Source organism: Liolophura sinensis, chromosome 4, assembly GCF_032854445.1.
Source record: "Liolophura sinensis isolate JHLJ2023 chromosome 4, CUHK_Ljap_v2, whole genome shotgun sequence".
NCBI classification, from domain to species: Eukaryota; Metazoa; Mollusca; class Polyplacophora; order Chitonida; family Chitonidae; genus Liolophura; species Liolophura sinensis.
In genome coordinates this window covers 21,160,967-21,188,130 of record NC_088298.1, presented here as the reverse complement: position 1 = coordinate 21,188,130, position 27,164 = coordinate 21,160,967, and the positions used below count along the sequence as shown (strand labels likewise).

General features: G+C 40.0%; 1 protein-coding gene across 1 annotated transcript; it reads right to left on the bottom strand.

Annotated features, from left to right (window-relative positions):
• Positions 1–8,555: 8,555 nt before the first annotated feature.
• Positions 8,556–17,469, bottom strand: LOC135464554 (uncharacterized). Its single transcript, XM_064741980.1, has 4 exons — positions 17,085–17,469; positions 14,499–14,644; positions 12,414–12,544; positions 8,556–11,507 (listed from the first exon to the last, which is right to left on the bottom strand). The coding sequence occupies exons 1-4, from the start codon at positions 17,333–17,335 to the stop codon at positions 11,334–11,336; spliced, it is 702 nt and encodes a 233-aa protein (XP_064598050.1). The 5' UTR covers positions 17,336–17,469; the 3' UTR covers positions 8,556–11,333.
• Positions 17,470–27,164: the final 9,695 nt, after the last annotated feature.

Genomic DNA, 27,164 nt, shown 5'->3' with positions numbered 1-27,164 from the left:
ACTCACAGCGACTGCATTCTTGAGAGGCTTCTGGGCCATTATGCTGCGCTAGCACGCTAACCTCTAGGCCACGGAGGCCCAACCTACCTTTGAGACTGATCTATAAATCTCTCACAAGTATTTAACAAACCGTTCTCTGCGTTATGTTTCCTTGAGAGGCTCCCGGGATATTATGCTGCGCTAGCACGCTAACCTCTAGGCCACGGAGGCCCAACCTACCTTTGAGACTGATCTATAAATCTCTCACAAGTATTTAACAAACCGTTCTCTGCGTTATGTTTCCTTGAGAGGCTGCTGGGCCATCATGCTGCGCTAGCACGCTAACCTCTAGGCCACGGAGGCCCAACATACCTTTGAGACTGATCTATAAATCTCTCACAAGTATTTAACAAACCGTTCTCTGCGTTATGTTTCCTTGAGAGGCTGCTGGGCCATTATGCTGCGCTAGCACGCTAACCTCTAGGCCACGGAGGCCCAACCTACCTTTGAGACCGATCTATAAATCTCTCACAAGTATTTAACAAACCTCTGCGTTATGTTTCCTTGCCCCCTCCGTTACCTCCACATCTCAACCTTAGAACGACCCCACTTCTGCTCCAATCAGCCCATCACTTCCCTCACTTCCTCCGCTTTTGTCTCCCTCCGCGGTAAAAGTTAGCACCACTGTGTCTAGAATGCGTCTCCCATGTACGTCATTATTAAGCGCTAACGATTTAAGAGCTCAGCTGATAAGACATTAACGGCTCTCAATTCCATCTCCTACATTCAGGTAACGAATGTTTACGTTACCCATATACCGCTAATGCAGTTAGTGTGACACCAATACTGCACTAGATTAACATATGCAGATGAAGCCTACAGAAAATAACTTCCTTCAACGAGACTCATGATCTGGAACTCTGGTAGAGCTCTCTTCGACCTTCGCGGCAATCGGGTTACTTTCCAGCGCAATGGCGGATCGGGCCAAAGTGAACTATCTACCGTTGTTCTCTTGAAATGAATTACGTTACCAGTTTTCACACTTTATCGCAAAGATAGGAATGAACAATAGACTGCTCAGCAAAGATGGGAAAGAGGAAAAGACTACACCTTGCACAGCAAAAACTGATAGCCATATACATGTTAAAATAAAAACGGCTATTTGACCACTCTAGTAGACATGTCACATGTTTTCTATAAAACACCTGTATTTTGGAGAAACAGTTGAAACGTCTTTCTAAAAACGTTGGTGTTATACAAAAAAATTCCAGCCTATGTTTTAATAAAACGCATGGGTGTATGGTCCCACCATCCAACGTGTTAATGGATAAGAACGGATAATCAAATAAAAACAGCAAGGTGTTTGCACATTAATGTGTGTGTTTTTATGAATACATGCCGCGCATTGTTAATACTTGCAGTGTACGAAATTTGGGTTGAAATTTTGACAAACGCCGATGTCATTAAGATCAAGGTGATGAGTCAGGGAGTGATGTCAGAAATCATAACAACTCTGTCGCATCTTTTGTTTGAAATAATACTTATTCACTTGCATTCTCTTTATCTACAGTATGCCCAGCACGGTTCAAACCAACGCCTGAAACAGTTTAATTGATGAATGTGTATTAAGTAGGTTCATGCGAGCACACCAGTGGTGACGCTAAGGCTAAACAAGCCTACGTGCGTTGCATGGGCTCCAATGGTCAAGTCTGTCTAGTGGTGGTAGTGATGTAACGCGAGCGTAGGGAGTGGTACATGTGATGCATTGGAGAAGGCGGTATAAGGAGGGCTTTCGGTGCAGCCCTCGAAATGCTGCGTGTCAGACAGAACGCAATCGTATAAATTGTCGATCTGATTTGTCCCTTTATACAGAAAAGATCCTAAACTGTAGAACAACAATCAAATCCATTAAGTCTGAGTCACTTTTTACGTCATTCATTAAAAATTATGTATTTGAAAATTGCGTCATCTTTATTTAATGTCTGTCTTACTCGATAGCACAAGTTACTCGATGGCACAAGTCACTCGATAGCACGAGTTACTCGATAACACAAGTCACTCGATAACACAAGTTACTCGATAGCACGAATTAATCTATAGCACGAGTTACTCGATAGCACAAGTTACTCGACGGCAAAAGTTACTCGATGGCAAAAGTTACTCGATAGCACGTTACTCGATAGCACAAGTTACTCGATAGCACGAGTTACTCGATGGCAAAAGTTACTCGATGGCAAAAGTTACTCGATAGCACAAGTTAATACTGTGTGACAGTGTGGTACTGCAATATAATTACTGCTTTCATGTTATTCATGTTTATACCTGTCTATTACTGGATTTGTTCGTTAAATATTTACTGATCGTATTCACCAAACTGTTTTGATACATTCTATTTTTATCCTCTACAAGGGACAGGTCAGGCCGTATGGGGGTTTATTCCCGCAAATCGCGTTTGTTTAAATTATTGTGAACAAAATCCATTTTTATAGTGCATAAATGAAATGAAGTGTCTGTTGCAGCTGCCAGAATTAATGTCACTTTATTGCTGTTCACTACTGTTCTAGACTATAGTGTGAATTTCCGATAATAACCCAGGCACAGTAGGTTTCTGAACACTCTCATATGAATAGTAAAGCAAGGGCGATTACGAAGCCTATAGCACAGTATCAATTGGCAGGAAGATGATATTTATCAAACGTCTTAAGAGTTAAGTTAATGTTTTAAACACAGCTACAATTAAACTGTTTTGCTCTAGGAAGTTTAAAATTTGTACATGCACTGATCCTTTACCGCAGAACAATGTACCAAGGACAATTTGAGTTCGTTCTTGTTCTTCCGAGGGCCGTAGATCCAGGTTCAATCCTGGGTCAGGTCACACCTAAGACCTTAAAAGAGAAATTTGTACCTTTCTTACCTCGCATTCAGAATTAAGGGGAAGTGCAACGAATGGTTGACACGTATCAGTATAATGGCTCCGGTGGGGCGGCTTACTTGCCTTCGGTAAGTCGCCTCACTGATGCAGCACTAGATAAAAGGGCGGTGGAAATCCGTCCTGCAACAAGGAGGCACATTACATGCACTGTAAAGACTCCTTCGTCGTCATATGACTGAATTTTTTTAAGTACGATGTTTATCACCAAGCACTCACTCACTCGTTTTTGTTCTGAATATGGCTTTTTTAAACACTTGTTGAATAAAATATGTTTAATACCTGGAAACATAGCAAATATGATGTATGATAAAAATATAAAATTATTGTGTATCCTATTAAAATTACGCATTTGAGGCAAAAACTAATTTGAATAGAAATTATCACTTCTGACTCGAACCCACGATTCCCACGTTCCAAAAATCCCACTATCCCACCATCAATTACATTGCTTCCATTGTAAGATGTAGTGGTGGGTTGTATTTAGTCCTTTATCAAAGAAAAGGTCCACGAAGAAAGTTGTGCCTCCAAAACACCTGTTGCCCAAAAGGTTAGTAGTATTAAAGCACACAAGTCCGGTACAAAACCCATTCTGGGGCTCAACTTCCTTCATCCCTAAATCAGGATTTGTAAGGCTCCAAAACTGCATCAGCTTGACTAAAATAGCATTTTCAGTCGGCTATGATATCTACAAAAGCATAGTAAAACTGATCCTTCATTGCGAACACAAATACACTCATATGTTACTGGTTTTAAAGTTGCAGAAACGGGAAAAAAGGGTAGAAAATTTTTTAACGATTTGATGAATGAGCAAAACCTTCGCCTTGTCGCCTCATTTCCTTACCTCGTGTATGTCATGTCGACCATTCACCAATTATAGGTGATTATTTGGGAATTGCTTTTATTAAACTAATGGCAAAACGTCGACTGGATTTGTGCTGATCCATTTTTGCATAAGATCTCCGGTTTAGCCTCTGTAATGAATGATGAAGCCAGAGATACGGCTACAGATTACTAAACCCCCCTCGTTGCTCCATCATTCCTTTCCTCCATAACTTCATCGCTTCATTGCATGGCCGCCAATGTCACATCGCACAATTGCTCAATCGTTAGATCGCTCATTCGCTATATTACTCAATCCCTATATTACTCTATCGCCCAACTATTCACTCGTTCCATTGTTTCTTTGATCTACGACTTCATCGCTTTTTCGCTCTTTCGCTCTTTCGCTCCATCACTTCATGACATCGCTTTATAGCGGTACTTACATATTTGGGCGCTACAGCAATGGACCTCCAAGATACGGCAGTGTCAGATATAGGGTTAAATTAAAGTCGATAGTAGTTTAGGTAACTCATGTCGTCCTTTGTCAAAACATGTTGAACTCCGCCCATTATCCAGCTTGCCACTTATTTTCTTATAATTATGAACTCACTCGAGGCGATGACTTATGGGTGTCGAAAAAGGCTTATGGAGTTTAACATTATAATTTTTAAATTTGTTCTAACTTCATTTTTTTTGTAGGAATATGGACTTCCAACATATCCATGTGTAGACCTTGTGTGGTTACGTGTCACTGACTAAAGGCAATTTTGGTAGCGACTGATTTTACAGATATGTTAACATAGGCGACTGGCTAAAAGAAATAGACTATAGTAGAGGATTTTCAACACAACTTAAGAAAAATCATTGCTGTACCTGACAATTATCTCTAACCGATACGCATCAATATAATACACTCAGGGTACATTAACTACAGCGTTCTTACGACGCGTTCAATTGTCTGACGTGCTGTAACTCGTGACCTAATGGCCTCTGGATGTGACTCTTTTTCCGGCCTTAAACCACTCCGTGGCCTCCAAGGAGTCAACTCTGATCAGGGAGGAAGCAGTTTTATCACACCACTGAAGATCCAAGAGATCCAAGAGGAACACTTAAGCTTTAAATCAGCGCAAATAACTTGGTTGAAGTGTAGTATCTTTTACGTCGGTCTAAAACTGGTTATCTGAGAGTGTTTGACATACATTCGTGACATTTGAGTTGTAGGAGATGAGTGCCGTTTGACTTTTTGTCTGTCACCATGACTGCTTGCGTTCAGTCTGAGTGAGTGAGTGCTTGGGGTTTAACGTCGTACTTAGCAATTTTTCAGTCATATGACGACGAAGGAATCCTTAGAATGCATGTAATGTGCTTCCTTGCCCAGAACAGATTTCCACCGTTCTTTCATCTAGTGCTGCTGTACTGAGACGCCTTACGGCAAAGAGTGTGAAATGGCCTTTCGATATTCCCGTGTATTAATTATAAAAGATATCGCATACAGTATATTACGGTCTGGTGCAGCTGCAGTACGACTCAGTAGGGAATTGGAAATTCGCGCAGTTAAGTACCAAAGTTTAAGTCACGGTGCTAGGGGCGTGTAGTTTGCTACAATTTAAGCATAAAACCTCGACTTAGGTAAGGTTATTTCCCTGGTTACATGCCACCACCGCCAAAACTATTACACTGTCTTCGCTGCTCTAATTTTACTCTCTGAGCCGTAGTCTTTTACCCCACGCAGTCTAGTACAACAGCGATACGACCCAGGATGGAATTCAAAAATCGCGCGATGACATAGGAGAGTTTTAAACTGTTCAACCAAGAATATTCAATAAATCATTACGAAGGACTACGAATTTCAGCATGGATATCTACGATTGCAGCAGATTTTCATGTCATAGTTGGTCGTGTCAAAAAAAAAAGATGGCTAACATATGACAGGAGCTTCAATATCTCTCAGTCAGCACAGTGAAGGTACAACCCTTTCGGTGTGGCACGGCCCATTATCATGTCCTCACGCGCTCAATACATCGTGCGGTACCTACTCAACATTGCGCGTTTTAAGCCACACTCAAGGCGGCCCTATAGTAAAGTGAAGCCACTACCACATCACTGTAGTCTGTTTCTGTTAGGACCGGCCCGGATAGCACAGTTGGTAGAGCGTCCGCTTCGGGACTGGTAGATCCAGGATCAATCCTTCATCGAGTCACACCTAAGACTTTAAAAGAGGAAGTTGTAACTTCCTCGCTTGGCGTTCAGCATGATAGGGATAGTGCAACGACTGGTTGACCCGTATCAGTATATAATGGCTCGGGCGGGCTTACTTGCCTTCGGTAAGTCGTCTCAGTGAAGCAGCACTAAATAAAAGAGCGGTGGAAATCCGTCCTGCAACAAGAAGGCACATTACACGTACATGCACCCTAATGATTCCTTCGTCGTCATATGACTGAAAAATTGTTGAGTGCGACGTTAAACCCCAAGCACTCACTCACTCACTGTTTCTGTTAGCCAGTCGCCCATATTTAGCTGTTTGTAAAATCAGTCATACTAGGTGCCAAAATTGGTTTTAGTCAGTGACACGTAACAACACAAGCTCTACACATGGATATGTTGGAAGGCCATATTCTTGCAAAGAAAAATGAAGCTAGAACACTTTTTGTAATTTATAATGTTAAACTCCATGAGCCTTGTTTCGACACTCATAAGCCATTGCTTCGAGTGACTTCACAATTACTAAAAAATAACTGGCATGCTGAATATTGGGCGGCGCTTAATATGTATATATATATATATATATATATATATATATATATATATATATATATATATATATATATATATATATATATATATATCCTTCCTATATCCTTCCTTGTCATCCTTCCTATATATATATATATATATATATATATATATATATATATATATATAGGAAGGATGACATCAGTTACCTAAACTGCTATCGGCAAATTTAAACCCTGTTTCTAACACTGCCATATTTGACATTGTTCGCAAGTTATAGTATAATGTAACATTCACAAAAGAATTTTATTTTATCTGTTGTAGTATATCATAGCACGGCAGTGGGGTTTTAGAGTTGCATGTTAGGAAATTCTGTTATAAAAAAAAATGTAGTCTATTCACTGAGACAGTAGTGTAGCTGTGTTACTGCGTGAAATATGTTCTAACCGCAGGGTGGTGAAACCATTGCAAAACAAATTACTCTCCACGCCCACAGCCCACCATGCCACTTGTTTCTGAATAATTATGGCATCACCCGATTCAATGAGTTCTTGGCGCTGAAACCACCTTCTTGTGGAGTTATTATGAACTAGAAAAAGTATTGTAACTACATTTTTCTTGCAATAATATAGACGTACAACGTGTCAGTGTGTAGAGCCTGGGTTACAAAAGAGAGCTAATTTTGGTAGCCAGTGTGACTCATTTCACAGACAGCTGAATGTAGGCGACTGGCTAAAAGAAATAGACTATAGCACGACACTAGCTCACCATCAGCATACAACCAACAAAAAACTACTACACCATAAGCTCACAACTAACAAAACACTGGAACACCAATAGCTCACAACTAACAAAACATTGGAACACCAATAGCTCACAACTAACTAAACACTGAAACACCAATAGCTCACAACTAACAAAACACTAGCACAGCAATAGCTCACAACTAACAAAACACTGGAACACCAATAGCTCACAACTAACAAAACACTGGAACACCAATAGCTCACAACTAACAAAACACTTGAGCACCAATAGCTCACAACTAACAAAACACTGGAACACCAATAGCTCACAACTAACAAAACACTGGAACACCACAAGCTCACAACTAGCACACCCCAAGTTCACAACTAGCACATCACTAGCTCACAACTAACACAAATCTAGCACACCAATAGCTCACAACTAACAAAAAACCAGCACTCCACTAGAATACAAGCTCACAACTAGCGCACATCTACCTCACCATCCATGCACCACTAGCATGCCACTTGCCCACAACTAACGCACATCTACCTCAACATCCATGCACCACTAATATACCACTTGCCCACAACTAGCGCACATCTACCTCACCATCCATGCACCACTAGCACCCCACTTGCTCACAACTAGCGCACATCTACCTCACCATCCATGCGCCACTAGCGCGCCACTTGCTCACAACTAGCGCACATCCACCTCACCCACGCACCACTAGCCCGCCACTTGCTCACAACTAGCGCACATCTGCCTCAGCATCCATGCACCACTAGCACGCCACTTGCTCACAACCAGCGCATATCCGCCTCACCATCCACGCACCACTAGCGCGCCACTTGCTCTCAACTAGCTCACCAGTACTCCTTACAGCTCATACGTCCCTCTCTACCTCTCACTTTATATCAATGCCACCAACAGACAAGCTTGACCTTTGGAGCCTGTGAAACGCACGTTGGCTTGTTTAGTCTTAGCCCAAAGCAGCTTCCATCAATAAAATTGTTCAGGTTTTGGTTAGAATCATGTTGTAAACACTCTAGAGATAAAGAGAAGGTATGTGTATAAAGCACTGTTGGAGACAAAGACTGAGACGGATTGTTTGTATTTTTTAACATCACTTCCTGCCTCATCAAAGTGACCACAGTGACCTTGGCACTGTTCTAGATTTCTGTACACAACTTGCTATTAGGGGCAATGAGGCAGAGCGACAGGTAGAGAACGGTGCGTGCGCTGTAAGGAGGATGCTAGCTTACAACTACTCAATCTGGTGAACAATGTTCAGGAACAGAACACAATAAGTTAATCTAAATACTTTTTTAATTCTTCGTTGCAATGAATACCTTTTTTTTTCACACAAAAGGCAGATAAATAGCTAATAACACCAGTGACAAAATAAATGTGTTTTCACAGCAAACTCGATATTTCAATGATGTATTTCAGTAGTTTGAACCATTTTACATTTGTTAATAACTTAAAATTGGCTTCCTAACATTAATTTAAAATATTAAGCAATGCATACATGCAGATGTAATTAAAAGCAATGATGAAACAGATCTTCTCTAACCACCTGATGAAAAAAAAAAAAAAAAAAACCTCACTCAGGAATTGCCCAAAAAATCACGGACAATCAAATTTTGCCCCAAATTAATGTCACAAAGAGAATTTGATTTTAACACAGAAGTTTGGAATTCCCCAGATATAACGCATAAAAATAATCCCCCATGTAATAATCATAGAATATCAAGTTGCACAAACGTCAAAAATTTGAAGTAATCAAATGTTTTTAAAACCTTAACCGCAGTTAAATTCAGTATATGACGGATATACAAACTGAAAAAATGAGCGGTCTATTATATTAAATGCATAAAACAATAAATGTTAATATCCTAGTTATTTTCAGCAATAAATAAAACTTTTTTTTTAATTAATAGTTTCTTTATTGGAATGTTCATGAGGGCATTTTAATACATGCAATGTAATAATCAAGTGTCAGTTTGGAATTGATGCCACTGTTAATATTTAAATTTCAAGGCATCGAAAAAGTGAATAAAAACAGAACCTAAACATTCTAAAAGATGTATGAATGTCAACTCAAAGAAGTGGAAATAACAATATTTTCAAGCATGCAGCAAAAGCACCAGGGGGAGATGGTAAGACAATGTTTTCTATTCGTAATGTGCACATATCAACAAGTGAATGTCTAGGGAAATGTGATCAAACAGACAGCTAAAACAGGTGGGATTGTGGGAAAATCACTGACACTATGGCGTCAAGTCTTGCCACACATAAAACATCAACGAACAAACATGGAAGATACAGGAAATGTCCTGGCAGTTTCTGTCAAAATCTGAACACTTTATCGCAACATTTCATCCAGGATTCATCAAGGCATTTTATCAACAATTCATCAAGACCTTTCTGTTAAATTTGATCAAGACATCTCATCCACAGAAGATTAAGACATCTCATCCATAGATGATCAAGTCTTCTCACCCCCAGATGATGATGATATCTTATTCGCACATGATCAAGACATCTCATTCATAGACAATCAGGACATCTCATCTACATGTGATCAAGACATCTCATTCACATGTGATCAAGACATCTCATCCACATGTGATCAAGACATCTCATCCACATATGATCAAGACATCTCATCCACATATGATCAAGACATCTCATCACCACTAATGATAGACACTTCTTATCAAACAAACACATTTCATCCACAGTTCACCGTGACATTTAATCCACAGTTTGGTTTACAAAATTTAATCCACGGTTCATCAAGATATTTAATCCATAGTTCACTGAGACATTTAATCCACAGTTCACCAAAACATTTAATGCACAGTTCACAGAGACATTTAATGCACAGTTCACAGAGACATTTAATGCACAGTTCACCGAGACATTTAATCCACAGTTCACTGAGACATTTAATCTACAGTTTACCAAGACATTTAATGCAGAGCTACACTGTTAGTGAAGGCATTTCTTACTAAGTTAATGACGACATCTCATCCAGGGACGATCAACAATATCTAAATATTTACTTTGAGAAAGAAGTTTAAGTTCCTACAAATTACCAATATCATGAAAATGGCATCACAAAGATGCCAGAGTGCATTCATGTCTTTTGATCTTTCCCATTCTGAAGTAAAAATCACATCAATAAAGGGGATGAATTTATATTTGCATCTATTTCACCAAAAATATTCTGAAATGAAGGCAGTTCTTTGAATGCAAAGAAAATTACCTACATTCCACACCTCGAAATATAAACATTTATAAAAACTCTCAAAAATAATGATGAAAAATAAACTTTGCATGAGTAAAATGACATTTTTTTTTTTTGGAAGAAAATTTGTGAGTATAACTTTTTTTAAAGAATTTTGAGCAAATCTTGCCCAGTTTAGAGATCTACAATAAATTACACACACTCACGCACTTTAAGACACAAATTGGAAAAAACTGCTCATCAAAATACATATTCATGACATGTTTGAAATGGGATGTCATGATAGCTTTAATGCCAAAGTCCTTGTTCACAGGATGCTATTTTTCGGATCTACATGTAAACTTTAAAAATAAAACAGGACAAGTGTGCTGCATACAGCCAGATTTACAAGATGCGGTTTGTTGAACACTACCATCGAATGATTTCACCATTTTCACTGAACCATTCAGATTCGACAGACTAACTCGACAATTACACCCAGTCAATGAGGATTAACAAAACTTTTGACTGGTACCTTGCTGTGAATCAGTGACCTTGTCAGAATAGCATAATCCAACTTGTGTATCAAAACAACCAATCAGATTGATATTACAACAGTCTGACCTCTTTAACATCAGACTACAGGCTCGGAATAAGTTTTTATGTCAGAATAAAATCACTAAATCTCAATTTCCATCTTTAATATTTCCACTGTAAAATTTACTGTTCCCCACGTTCAGATATCAAATACTGCAATTCATACCATAATTTGTACACTTGCTTTTCTAAAGAAATGCTCTAAAGAAATGCTCTAAAGAAAAGTTTGCAAGTTTCAAGCAAGGTACCAGTCACCTTGTTACTCATGGAAACAGTCGGAAGACTTTACAATTCATCATGTTTTGGCCCAGAGAACTCTTCATGGGAAATAAATCCATCTTTATCTTTGTCTTCGTGCTTGAAAATTTCTTCAATCATGTGCTCACTTTGTTCGGCATCTGGCATGTCTTCAATCTCATCGCCGTGTTCTTCAGTCTGTTTCTTTAGATAACCCCGAATCTGTAATTTTAGAAAGAAATAAAATATTAAATTGTCAGCCATTTGATTTGATCGACATTTCGTGCTTTAGTGAAAAAAAATTGTTCACTTATATGACAACAGCCAATTCCATAAGTAGAGGAAACTAAAGTGTCCGGGGTATGATTAAAACCACCGACCTCTGTCAAGTTAATGACAAACTTTCACACCTGTGACATACAAATATGCACACCATACTGGTGGAAGACAACTGGTCTGCAACGATCATTGGATTGCCTAGGTCTTAACATGTTCACCATCACCTAAGCTGGGATTTGAACCTGTGTCCTAAGCCATACGAGACGTTCTCTGTATTCACTACACCACAAATAATGAATTTTTTACCTTTGCTCTTAGCATTACCATGGTAACTCTTAAGCTAGTTTCATGCAATTAAAACAAGATTTGAAGGCTATTTGGGTGTCTTTGCCAGCTGAATGCTCTCATTTCTTTATTATTAACATTATAGTAAGAGGAAACCAGGCATAGCCTGTTGAGAATCAACGTCCATCTGCAGGATGCTGGCAGACCTTCCTAGACATATGACTGAAGAGAACACCAGCAGGAACGAATGCTCTTATATAATAGCAAAAATCCACTATTAATGGTTAGGAAGACAGAACCTGGTATAGATCTTGTGACCCTGACAGTGAAAGGATGTAGCAGACAATCTCAGAGACGTCACAGCCAATTCAAATGGTTGATGTCAATGCAATTTCCAGCGCAAGTGGGACAGTGTGACTTTATTTAATTTCATTTCACACTCTTAATCGCAAAAAAGGCAAAATACAAAACAAACAAAAAATTGAAAAATGAAAGAAATAACTCGTGCCTTTACATGGATATCTTGGCACTGAAAAAGCAGAACAGTAAAAATATAAACATTACCTCATCTTTGGACAGTTTTTTATCATTGTCAGCATCAATCTCCTTGAAAACATTCTGCGGCTTGGGACCGTCTCCAATTGACAATAATTCCACGTCGAATATTAAAGTAGCTCCCCCTGGGATAGTATCACCTGACAAAAAAAACACAAGAAACATGTAAACCACTCTTATGATCCGTCAGGAAAGTTAATATGGTCAAACCAATCACTCAAAATAATCACTGTAAAAGAAACAACTATTTCCTTGCAGTAACATCTCCTATCTTGCTGAATTGATTGCAACTAAAATGGAGAAACTTCACTGAGAAGCCCTGATTCTGTTTGGTAGCAATTCAATTCAATTACTTTTCAGCTATGCACACAACAGCTGGAGCAGAGAAAGCAATGTTTTGTCAAGGGAGGTAACTATGGAATAGGGATTTCTTTTTTTGGTTACATGTGCAAATGTAAGTTGTCTCCCTTTCTACTTTAGTGCTTACCAGCCATTAATAACTAAGAATTCATGCCCATGAACCAATCAAAGCAAAAGTAAAACACACACTTTCTGGATACAAAGCCATTCGGGCCAACTTTGTCAAATCCTTGTACACCCACCCACCACCCTTTTCTCATTTGACTTCTCTTGTTATGTTCTAATTTCCTAACATCAAAGTAGAAATATGCCAGGTCTCCGGATTATGAGAAAATATAATGGGTCAGTTTTCTGAAATCTTTTATGCAAATGTATCTCCCCCTGTAGTCAACTTTATGGATTGGCGAATGGTCCATAAATTTGCTGAGCCAGGCCAAAGATGTCCAACAATTACTACTCTGAAATTTTAATGCGCACAAATGCGTGATGTAAATTCCAATTTTTCTCAAGCTTCTTCTATTCCAGAAATTGAAACAAAGGGGTATTAGACCACAAATACCCCAAGAAATAATTTGCCTTGAACTCCACGGATAAAGAGATGGCATCTAGAAAATTACTTTTCCTGTGCAGTGTCTAATACAGGTCATTTCAAATTCCGCTTACCAAATGCTGCCTCATTAAATTGAAGTCGCAAACGTATCCTTTTGTTAACATATTTAGCTAATATTGGCAATAAAGTGCCCTTTTTGTCCAACATAAGTGCAGGGGATTAATCATTTTCATATTTTGTCGTTTGTACAAACCGATATTTGGTTCATTAAATTGACTTTAAAACTGAATTTGGGGGTTGGAAGCTGAATATGTTCAGTAAAAAATAATTTCAACAAATCATGATTCTCAATTTGGGTGCTGAAAACTGAATCTTCAAAGAGAGTGGTCTACTGTTTTCTCTCTTTACTCGTGAGAAAAACGAGTCAAAAATGAATATTTATTTTACATAGGCTTTCTGTAAAACTCTTTGTCTGTATTCAAAAGCGAAAATGGGGAATCGCTCTTCTTTTCTTCTAACAGCATACCTTTAATCAGATGTCAGTTGTCTATTTAGACTATTACCAACTGCATATGTGACAATTACTGCTTCACTTACTGTTTATTTATTGATTTATTTCTAATATGATCAATCTGTCAAATGTGGAATCAAATGTATTAGAAGTAGGTTTGCCTGTGACGTCGTACAACATGACCAACGCCACTTGGATTCTTGCTATCCCAGTTTCTGTTTCACTCTGAACATGTGGTGATAACACCATTTGGCAGTGATTTTCTGCCAAACATATGCTTCTATGAATCCCTGAGTACCTTATATCCTTTATCTAAATCAGGGGGCTAGCCAGAAATGTGCAAGCCAATGTCCAAACATCCCTTTTGGAGGCCATTTTGTTAGAGCAGGGTGTCCACATTTCCCTTCCAACTGTCTCTCTCATGCTTATAGTGCTGAATACAGGGTGTCCAAAAAGTACCAGTTTTCCATATCAAGCGTCCAAGTGGATGGATGGATGGATGGATGGGTGGGTGGTGGATGGATGGATGGATGGATGGGTAACTGGCTAACCCTATTATCTAGATTAGGGTCTGGCACATAGCATTAAAGTCAACCCTCAGACATGCAGAAATATTTCCACCTCTGGAGCCAGTTGTTCAGGTAAATGATTTACTACCTCTGGTCAGACTTACCTGCCCCTTGGTCCCCATAGCCCAGATGAGGTGGAATCGTCAGTTTACGCTTCTCCCCCACGCACATTCCCATAAGACCCTGATCCCAGCCTTTAATCACCATACCCTGTCCCAGCTGAAACTCAAACGGCTCCTTCCTGTCATGACTGAAACAGAGTAAGATAGGATTTTCGGGATCAGACTTATTTATTTATTTGACTAGTGTTTAATGTCGTACTCCAGAATATTTCACTTATATAAGGTCGACCAGCGTCATGGTAGGAGGAAACCAGGCAGAGGCTGGGGGAAATCCACAACCATCCACCGGTTACTGGCAAACTATCCCAAGTATGGCCCGAGAGGATCAACGGTTTTTATTTTTTCAACACCGCAACATATTTTATTCCAAAAGCCCGTTACTGTATCTCGCATCATACAATAAGTCCAAAAGAGTGTACTTCAGGTGGTGAATAAATGTCACAAAATATTACTTTTGGAGTTGAAACTTACACTCTGATACAGCCCCAAAAACAACTTTCTAAAAAAATAAAAAATTAATTTAAACTTTAATTTAACAGAATCCGGCAAAACTGTGCAACACAGTCAAGGAGGTTATTTTAGATAACTTGCCTAAACTATGTAAAGGATGACCTCATTACACAGATAAACATATCACGTTATGACCAAGCCTGTTTCATCGATAGGCAGGGAGTCAGGTGTATGTAACATGCTTACAGCTTCTCCTGACAGCAGGAGAGTATCAAAAGCAACATACATGCACAATGCTGCCTTACTGGATGACTATGTACCAGGTACCAGACATGACACTGAATTTACAGACAGACTATCAGACAAACACATTTCAATCAACACATTAACATAGACAGATCAACCTAAACAGAGACATACAGACATACTGACGGACAGACATATTTAATCAACACATTAACAGGGACAGATTAACCTACACAGAGACTGACAGACAGATGGACAGAAATATTTAAATCAACACACTAACATAGACAGACAGACATACAGACGGACAGACATATTTAATCAACACACTAACAGAGACAGATTAACCTACACAGAGACAGACAGACGGACTGACACATTTTAATCAACACACTAACAGAGTCAGATCAACTTTAACAGACACATTTCACTGAATGCAAAGATGAGAAAGAACAATCTAAATGCTGACAAAAAAGACGACAGACACAATTCAATCAACACACAGATGGAGACAAACTAGCTTAAACAGACAAACAGACACACACACATTTTCATTCAATGCACCAATAGAAACTGATCCAGTGGCACAGGAAGGTTTGGAACGTCTGAAATCTCGGAGCTTCTGGGGCCTGGGTGGCCCCTGGAACCTGGCCTGTAATTGACTGAGACAGTCGTTCTGCTCACCTATGTATGCAACCCCCCCCCCCCCCACCACCTCTCCACTTCACTGCCTACAGATCTGATTTCTCTGGTCAATATATGATAAACATTCTTCAGTTTATCTGCATGCGCTATTAGAGTAAATATTTCACAATTCACATAGCGCGTATCGGTAGTTCAACAGAAAGTATGTATATACAAGTATGGAGGCAATGCAAAAACTAAATTTGTGGGAAAATATGCCATATTGGCCTTCTTCATCACAACCTTGAGGACAGATATTTTTTCTCTTAAAACGTGCGTACGGCTGTGTAGAGTCAAAGAGCTTCTGGGTCCTTGAAGGGGGACCCAAGCCTCATTGGTTGGGATAATGCGCCCCCTCCCCCACGCCCACCCCCACACACAAACTTTTCATTTACTTCCCATGCCCGTGAGATCAACCTGCTGTATGCTGACAAACACTACAGCTCACACATAGGATTTCAATCAACAGATCAATATAACTTACAAATATAAAGACGGACACATTTCAACTGATGCAACAATCGATACATACACACCAACCTCTCAGCATGTACAGACATATCAGTAAATGAATATAGATCGTTCATATGCACTGTGATGTAGGCCTATACAGTGTTATCCCGGCTAGGAATCACCTAGCAATCTTGGACTTAAGTCAAAATTTCAATCATTAAACTTGGATGTTCTTTTCCGTTATTTTAGATGATATTTGTTTTACAATAACTTACCCAGAATTTACGCTGTCAAGCAACATTTTGACTCTGTTACATAAGAAATAGCAATGTTAAAGTGATTTTAAAATTTTGAGTTAGGTCCCATATTGCTTCATGGTCCTCAGGTCTTGACTCTCCACTGGCGCTGGGCTACTTTATCTTCATATTACAACTAACGGAAATAGAAATTTATACAGGCTGGTAACGAACTGATTATCCAAATTCTACAGTTTTAAAGACACCGTTGATGCATGCTTTTGCTAGTCACTGACAGTTACCTCCTTAATTCTCAGATGTTCATTGTAAAAAAAAAAGTACAATAAATTGACGTCACTCTACCATGTGAGGTAGGCCTACAAAAACCTCATCTTAAAAACTACAGTAGGCCAATGTAGTTCAAAAGTTTGCCAGTCTCTATCTACATTTATTAGAGTTATAAAAATTTAATTTGAAGGCATTATGTTTGCAAACCAACCTGGAGTCGAATTTTTTTCCATCCAACAGTTTCCCAGTATAGTGCATTTTCAACTGATCGCCATTTTTGGCCACCCTTTCACATTTGTCTTCCCCTGGGTGGTATACTATGTCCACTTTCAGTTGTTCAAGCCCTTCCTCTGCGTCCTGGGTATCTTTCAAATCGTCTTCACAAACTATCATACTGCAGTTCAAAACGAAAATAAACAAACCCGCTGCACAAAGGCATCGCAAACTTTCGCGCACGGCCATTTCACTCTGCGATGGAGTTCACGTCGGCTTCAGATGTTCAGAAACTCTGTCACTTCACACACCTGTGAGCTTAAAAAAGTAATGAATTTTTAAAAACCTTTTGGGAGAAAGTTTTTATCGAGCAAACTTTCCACGTGTCAACAGCACAATCCAGGTTGTGTTGACCCGACGCTGCTTGTGCCCGCTTCTGTCATTGGCTATGGATTGCAGAGGTATGTCACAGCTGGCCAATGGGAAAGCGCCACAAGAACTTGCTGCGTGGCCACATTCTGCTTGTATTGATTCGCTTTTGAACCATTCAGTGGAAATAGACCCTGAGAGGAGTTTATAGTAAACGTGTGAGTAACATCAAGGTATGACTATTCATCAGTTGTGAATTATTACCTTTAACTTACACACTGGCATTACGAGTTCTAGACAGTTCAGCATAACTACATAAATAAATAATTATTTATAAAAAAAAGTTTTAAAGTAAAGAAAAAAGTTAGAAAAACTAGCTAGCAGTGTTTTATGGATGGATAGATCGAGAAAACCACCAATGGCAAATTCTGGATCACAAAGTCAATCTATTCTTATTCATTGATATTATTATACACAAAACGACACACATTATTCTGTTTTATATATGACCTGCATTCATAATTTTAATTTTAGTCTTTAAATTAAGCATCGTCATGTCCAAATTTCACTTGAATTTATTTGGCTTTTCTAAGATCGCAGTGAAATACCAGATGGGTAGCTTTACCTTAAGAGAACCGTAAAAGAGCTAATTTATTTACTTATTCATCGGTGCAAAACACCAATCAAACAGGTAAATAAATAAATAATTGTAGGCCTATAACTCACTGAATCAGTTTAAGTTTGATCAGCCGTTATAACACAAATGTAACAATATAAATCGTTAGGTAAATAGCTTCAACGCAGAAACAGCGACCAGGATCATAATCCAGTTAAATAAGAATGTAGGCATATCCAACAAAGATTTAAGTTTAGTTTGATACTTTTTCACCAGCTACTAAGAGCGATTAAATACAGGAATCGGCCAGTAATACCAAGAGTAAATGTTTAATGTTATGTACAGATAGCTGATAGGCCCCTATATATAACAGTGAAGTATTTTAGCCGATCAAGCAAGTACCTATACTATGATGCCGTTCCACAAAAGGGATCAAGGACTAAATCCATTTTATACAGGCCTATGATATAATATAGAAAAGTTGAATGAACCGCGTTATAGACATATCTGTTGCCATTCATAACCTCGATGAGGTAGCTCTTTAGTTCAGGCAGGTCGAATTCGGGAACCTTGCGATTATCTTTCGTCCATCCTTCTAAAATCCTGTGAAGACTCCGGTAACTGTCGAGCATTTCACGGCTTACCGACCGTCCAAGGACAGTAAAATTGTCCGCCACATTGTGCCCTACGTCAAAATGATCGACTGGTCAAGACAAAACATCGACTTTCCTGCCACTGTCATCGATGTTCCGTTCACGACACTCCTTTAATTCTTTGGCTGTTTTCTTTTTCTGTAGTTCACGGTAAGACAGTTATGGAGATATCATAATACAGTCCTACTCCAACTTACCACCCCACCGCTACCCATTATGCATTGCGCGGCCTGTACTTCGTGCAGTCGGTAATGGACCGAGTACTGAATCTGCCTATAGACACATTTGTTGCCATTCAGCCTGTATTACAAACGCTTTCAGGATTGGTACCTATAGATGACGTCACCTTATGTACATTCTCGTGCAGTTATTACCCTGCATGTTGTACACAATGACGTCATTGTCCATGAATACCCGCTTAGCGTCATAGGTTTGAAATGGGGTATATAGCGCCAACTGCACAAGTTGTGTATGGCATATGAGGCGAAAATCAGTTTCAAAAGAACATATTGACAAATGACATCATTACAAATTGCTGAGTGCCTTTCTAAATATGATTGAGTTCTAATTTCTTATATATTTTCCTAGAGGTTTTTATTAAACGTCATTTTTTTTAAAATTGCTCTTGAGATTATTGGCGGGGAGCATTTAAGTGCCATTTAAGTTATTTTACTCTGAGAATTAAATTTATTTATTTATTTATTTGATTTGTGTTTTACGCCGTACTCAAGAATATTTCACTTATACGACGGCGGCCAGCATTATAGAGGGAGGAAACCGGGCAGAGCCCGGGGGAAACCCACGGCCATACACAGGTTGCTGTCAGACCTTCCCACGTACGACCGGAACTCACAGCGACCGCATTGGTGAGAGACTCCTGGGTCATAACGCTGCGCTAGCGCGCTAACCAACTGAGCCACGGAGGCCCCCTGAGAATTAAAATAATACAGTGTATATCGATAAAATGTCTCGCATAATTTTTTAAAAACGCGCCTTTAGGCCAATTTTGGGATGTTGCATAACCGAGAAATCATAGTTTAAAGTAGGCTAAAATTCGCACGTTGAGAAAATCGGAAGCGTCACCGTGCCTTATCAAGTTTATCCAATGAGAGTTGAATTATTTCTGTAACCCGAGAACGCAGCTGTCTCCGCTGACGTCACGCGAACCCTGTTTTGCCTTTCAGCCACATGTGCATGCTTAAGGACGCGTATGTACCTTTCTAATATTATTGCGTGTCACATAACCTCCTAAGAATTCCACTTTAAAGGTTGGTTTAAAGAGTTAGACGAAAATGTCTGTAGCCCTTTAGGTTATATTATTTGATGTCACCACACAGTGTCTAGGCGCTTCTATATAAGGCCCTCCGAGAGTGCGAGCGTCCGGAAAAATTCTGTAGATGGGCCTCCGTGGCCTAGTTGTTATAGCGTGCCGGCACAGCAAAATGACCCAAAAGCCTCTTACCACGCGATCGCTGTGAATTCGTATAGTTAATACTGGTGTCCTCCTCTGTCGTACGTGGGAATGTCGGGCAGCAGTCTGTGAATACTGGCCGTGGGTTCCCCCCGGCTCTGCCCGATTTCCTCCCACCATTTTTGCTTGAAATATGGTTCGATTTAAGGTACATTCGGCGAATGCATTCGTAGACATATATATTTATTATGCTTTTTTAAATGGTGAAATGTAGCAATCTGTGTGTACATTCAGAAATGGGGCACCGTAGAAACAAAAGTTTCAAATGCATTTAACTAGTTTGAATTTTTTTTTAAATAAATGGAACTGTTTTATGAAAAGTGTTTAAAGCTTTTCCATCTGGCGTACAGGTGACGTTTTCTTTCTCTTTAATGTATGCGTGCGCAGGACATTCCTCGTGTGAGCAGGCCTTACGTCATTCTCACTACACTCTAAAAATTAATCTGTTACGCTTAACAGAAAACATGTTATCTGAGTGATGCTAGAATGTATTCTGTTATTATAACACAATATTCTGTCATATTCAACATACTGTCCTGTTAGTCTAATAGAATCTTTATGATGAGTTAATAGAATATATATTAACAGAACATATTCAATTTTATTCAATTTGCTACCACAGCAGAATATCTTCTAGCATCACTCAGACAACAGACTTCCTGTTAAAATTAACAGACTAATTTTTTTTTTAGTGTAGCACCGTGGCGTAACAGTAACGTGGAGCCACTACCACGTCACTATAGTCTTCTTTCAGCCAGTCACCTATATGCAGCTGTCTGTATATGTTGTACGTAAACTGCCTGCATCAGGGGCTTAAATTATCATTTATCAGGTGAAAAAAAAAGCATAACAAAATATTTACTGCCGTATTTAAGCAATCTGAGCAGGTGTCTCTTAAGAAGTCTTTAACCATGCACGCCTCCCATTCTGTAGTATGCATTCTGAGAGCGTATTGATTTGTCATTACGAACGACTCTGTCAATACGCTCTGATGTTCGCTTATACTAAAACGTTCCACACGAGATCACGTAATGTCACGAGGAATCAATCAATATTGTCTTGATGTCATGGTGGTAACCCAAAGAAGAAGTATGTATACAGTTGCCAAGACAACAAAACCATCATTACTAGTGGTGATAATAACATGTATATTGTGGCCTATGTTGGTAACGTGTATACAGGTTTTGACATGGTAGCCTTTCCTATATAGCCCGTTTACACAATGCGATTTCATGAAAGGCAACGAGCCTATGACCAGTGACGTCACGCGTTCGAATCCAGCTCCTGCTGGTTTGTCTGTCACTTAGGCCACTGAAATGTGATGATTTATATGCTCTAGCGTCACCTGTAAATGGACTCCACCTCCAGGATATTAGGGATGTATTCTTGTATACGGTGTTTCAATTGCTATGTGACAATAGGCGCGGCTTCAACGCCAGACTTGGACAGTGAATTTGTCGATTCCGCCACGTTCGCCGAAGACCATTTGTATTCTACCAATTTTGTGTGCAAGTGGGAAAGTTAGTCACCTACGTGTCAAGGGTTGGTGATTTACCCCAGGGCACTCTAGTCACATGCCCAGACACATAAAAAAGAAAAACTCGGGAGTAAACAAACTGAGTGCTAGGCAGGATACGGACAACTAAAATATAAATCAATAAATAAAATATTACCAGACGAGCTGAACTGGGAGAGATCCATGGGTAAGCAACCAATATCTACTACCATCAAAGGAGAATTATCTTTGGATAACATGTGGTTTATTTTTTTTTTCTGGTCATACCAAAGACCCTAAAAATGGTTCTTGTTGCTAACTCGCTGGGCGCTCAGCACTGGGAAGTTAGAGCAAGGAAACAGGACTGGTTGACCCCCTTGTCAGTATAATGTTGCGGCGTGGGGTGTCAATTCTGGCGTCTTCGGTATGAAATTTCAGTGGCAGCAGCACTCTGGTGGCATCGTCTCGCCATGGGTTTAACGCCACGTTTAGCAATACTTCATTCATCTCACTACTGTGTAGCCTTATAGATGGTCAATTTCAATGTCGCCATTTCTTACTCTGCTGCCTCACTGGAAGATCATATACTAAAAACACTATATAGGTATGATCTGCATAAATATTGCAGTTGACCAGATCTTTTGTGGCCTTTATCCTTTCGGCTGCTGAGCGCCGAGTGCCGAAGAAACAAGATTACCGATGCTAAAGTCTTTGTTACGAGCTGGGTCGAGATTCTATCCGCGATCTTCGTACAGACGAGGTGTACGCTTGTACCACTTGGCCTGCAAAACTATTGAATAGCAAAACTGCCAGTTGTAAGGGCTTCTCGCTTGACCTAACTTGAGATCGAACCGAAATATCCCACAAACTGGCTACTGGTAAGCTTGTTTATTAGAAATTTATCCTTGAGGATATTTTTGTTTAGTTTTTAATATTGTTAGTGGTTGTTAGTGACATCTTTCATTAAGTATAAGTGAATGGCAGAGCTATTTGTGTTCCGAGGCAACATTTTCCAACACAGCCATACTGACGTCATCGCAAATAATGACATCTCAGCTATTTTCGATTGTATTATTTTCACCTGGGATTTCCATGCGATTGTCTTGAAATCGCACACCAGTTATCAAATCAGCGGTTATAATAACTACGTACGCCTTACATGGCTTCCGAATAAGTATACTGAATGACGCAACCGCGGGCCTCATTAGCACTCATATTAAGCCAAGGATGAAAAGATTTGACTAGCTGACACCAGATCACGTGGGTCGGACAGAAGGTAAAATAGCTATAGAAAAGCCTTCCGTTCAATAATGCCGTGCAGTTGGATATTGATTTCTCCTTTCGATATACCTGGGAAATCTCACAGTCGTCTGCCTTGCTAGCCGTTTACACCTGGCGGGAATGCATTACCTGGGCGTCATATGATTACCTTACGTTCCCTAAAACGACGTCGGATGGGAGGCTTGCGTGCTTATTACGACGTCAACAAAGCCAGAAGCTCGCTGACGCAAGGGTACAGTGGTACCTGTGCGCGTTGGAACAGTGCATGAACCCTGAACTACGCCCTGGGCTTCACTCAGTGGACATTGCCGGTTAAGTCTATCTTAATCGAATCCAGATGTTTCCGGATTTAAACTCTGACTTGATAATGTAGGTCTAGAGACTTTTCTACATGAACTTATATCGGGATATCGACTCTGACCAGTGTGTTTGCATCAGATACCTTTGCGACTCGTATACTCGGGTATATATAGAAGCCTTGGATATAACTCTCTGATGAGAGTGGCATGCATATGAACAAACCAGTGAGAGATGTCAGTAGTTGTCACACTGGACTATAATCCCACCCTTCTCGCGTTAGTGCGGTTATCGATGAAATGACAGGCTGATATAGGAATAGCACCAGCAGGTCGGATGATATCAATACCATCAAAGGGCTAAGCAAAGGACAGAAAAAGATGAGGTGGGGAGAAAGATCTTAACTATTCCATGCTGTAAGTATGTGTATGGCTCAGTGGATCCTCAGTGAGGAAACGAGATTCTTTACATTAGCTTAATTTGATGGGGAAGTTATCTCAATACGAGTTTGGGAATAAATAAGAACGGATATACGATGTAAATCTTCATCATATATATGATTGAAGGTCTATATACACGTAATCACAAGGTATTCAAACCGAATACGGCGTAAAACACCAATCAAATAAATAAATCAAATCGAATATAAGGGGTAAGGAAGGGAATCTTTAACGTTGGAATGAATGAATGAATGAACGATTTAATGAATGAATGGATGACTTGTCTTAACGCGATAATGCGGTACCGGCAGATTTTCCTCTCATAACAGGTTGAGCTAGTGTGATATAGGACTTCCACGTCACGTATTTTGTTATGCGACGCAAAACATGATGCGTGCTGATGTATTTGGACTGCGCATTGTGACGTCATGCTGCTGACGCTCCAGTGGAATATTCAGCGTCACTGAAATGACGTAATACGTCCCGCTTCGGACTTCTGCGGGTATCCCATTCCGCCGACTATTTATCTGAATATCAGGCTGGCTTTCTCCTCGGTTGTACGTGGGAAGGCCTGCCTGCAACTTGCTCTGTTTGGTTTTCTCACGACATGATGTTGTCGTATAAGTGAAACGTTCTTCAGTACGCTGTAAAACACCATTCAAATGAATAAATAATTTCCAGAATAATCTGTATACTCTTATACTCTATAAAATCAAATTGGAAAGATGGTATCCATTTGGAAGATTTTTTATTAATATATATAATGACTGGCGCCTATGCACGTTCCCAGTAATGGGGAGGCAGCATATTTTTAATCCCGTGAGGTGGCGCGAGTGCGAAGCAGGACCTCGAACCATTGTTACTTCAAGAATGTATTGTAGCGTAACGTCTACATCGTTACAATGTATCAATTTCTATTGTAACGTCGTACTGTCTTTAATGTAACGTCATCATAATGAGTTAGGAACGGAACATTTGGCCGTCAATAAAATGACGTCAATGTCCCGAATGTTTTGTGACGTCATGACGTCGCATTGGCTTTCACTAGGAATGGAATGAAAAGTAACGTTGTCATGTGAAGGGGTTGTGGGATATTGGATGTGATAGATCCATCACATGTAATAACTTGAATATTAATGTGCAGTTCTTTATGAAGTTGGGAAAAGATCATGCACATTTTTCACACAATGAACCAGTACATTGTGCAATCCATTTCTCATTTTTTCCTCAAACCATGCATAGGACAGGGTTCTGTTTGGACAGAGAATATAACCGCAATGCTTGTCACAACATGATCTCGTTAATTTACGTGGAGCGTTTACATATTCAATATTAAAACAAATATTTACCAAGCCATTATGCCACGACACAAAGCCGACAAACAACATTAAGTTATTGCAGGTGAGATCAATTGGACTGACAAATTCTATACAAGGCTATAGTTTGCTTTACCGCTGTGGTTGTACCTGGCAACAGGTATGATGCAAGAATTGATTAATTTGGAATACAATGCCGATGTGTCAGTGGTATAAACTAGCGATATCAGGCTATAAATCGTTACAACGAGGTAACAGAGACGATTCGCAAAGCAAACATATGGATACGAATACGTTAATCCGTAACTGTTTGCGTAACTGTGACAATTTGGATTTTTAGCAGAGGAGGGGGTGGGGTGAGGGGTCGGGTGGGGGGGAGGGGGGTCTCCGTGGCCGAGGTAATTTACGTGCCAGCGTGGCGCAATGAGGTAGGAGTCTATGTGAGCTCATGCTTGTTACCTCTCCGGCCGTTCGGCCCGGTGGGAATGTCTGCAGTAACCAGCGGATGGTTGTGGTTGTCCTCCAAGCTGCTCGTTAACTCCCACCATAATGGTGCATGACCGCTGCCGTATAAGTGAAATATTCTTGAGTACGGCGTAAAACACCACTCAAGCGTTTACACACGAAGAAACTACTGTTTGGCTGTTTCCATCGTAATTCGAGAGCGCATACATGCAGCGGGTGACACTTTCGATTTTTAGCAAATTCTACTTTTTGCCTCTTTTTTTATCAATCCGAAAATTGGCCTAGCTATATCAACCAATGGAGAAGCAATAGAATGAGAAAGCCCTGTCTCTGTAGGTTATGGTAAAACGTACATGGTCAAGTAACTCTGCAGGGCTTTGGTTATGTACACTGTCACAACTATGTCTTCTTCCATAAGCTCACCTTGATACGTCTGTACTTCCCGGGGTGTCTCCCATGGATCAACGCTGGGGCTGTTACAAACTGTCTGTCTGTCTGTACTCGTAGACGTCTCAACTGTCAATTCCAGGTAGGCTTCCCCTTGTATCATTGCTGGTAACTCCACTTAATCACACAACTGGTCGAAACTTTGACAAACTCTAACTCCAGCGACCATGTTTAAATGCAATCTCCTCACAACACGGGTACCATACATGTGAGAAAACAAAGCAGCACGTGACTTCACATGGCTGACACCACCGACATACTTTGTGCAGAAGTCTTTTTATTGCTCAATGTTGATTCTGGTTTCGTTAGTCATTACCGATCAGGCTGATCATAAGCAAAGCCAATTTGTGTCGCACGGGGTCAAAATCATACTCCTGATACAGAGCATGCGCCGCTCACTGTGCTCGCTTTACATCACTGCCACCACTAGACAAGCTCGACCTTTGGAGCCTCTCCAACGCACGTAGGCTTGTTGAAGTTTAGTCTCACCGCTTGGGCTCCCGCGCGGAACTATTTAATCAGCAGTTATCAATAAAATTGTTGAAGATGCTGATTAGAATCATATGGTTCATACACTTGACAAAGAGAATTCATGAGTATAAAGTATTATTAGAAACAAAGGCTAAGACAAAATTTTTTGTGTTTCTGACATCACTTTCTGTCTCATCATCGTGACCCCAGTGACCTTGGCGCTGTTCAAGAATCCTGTACAAAATTTGCTAGTGGTGGCCTTTATGTAAAGCGAAGGGTATAGAGCGACGCATGTATGTGTAAAGAATATGCACGGCTCCCGTCACTGTAATGAGTTAAAACATGGCGGCTGGAGTTGGTCTGTCAAATTTTCAACCATTTTCAGGCTCATTTGGATTTATCAGCGACTGGAGGTTGGGACACCTACCTGTGACTGACAGCTTAGATGTCTACGAGTACAGGTAGGCAGTTTGTAACGGCCACAGGGTTGATACTTTGGAGGCTGCCCAGGAAGTACAGAGGTGTTCAAGGTAACACTTTTTGCGTCGGTCTATTGGATTTATTTATTTGATTGGTGTTTTACGCCGTCGATCTACTGAAGAGAGTACGGGAAGTGCAGAGGTGTTCACAGTAAGCTTATAGAACAAGACATGGATGTGATAGCCCTACTGAGCAAAGAGCCAAGCCACAGGGACTGGCAAAATCAGGAAAAAAGTAATTTTATCTCACAAAATGTTCGCATCTGCTTGCATGGTAG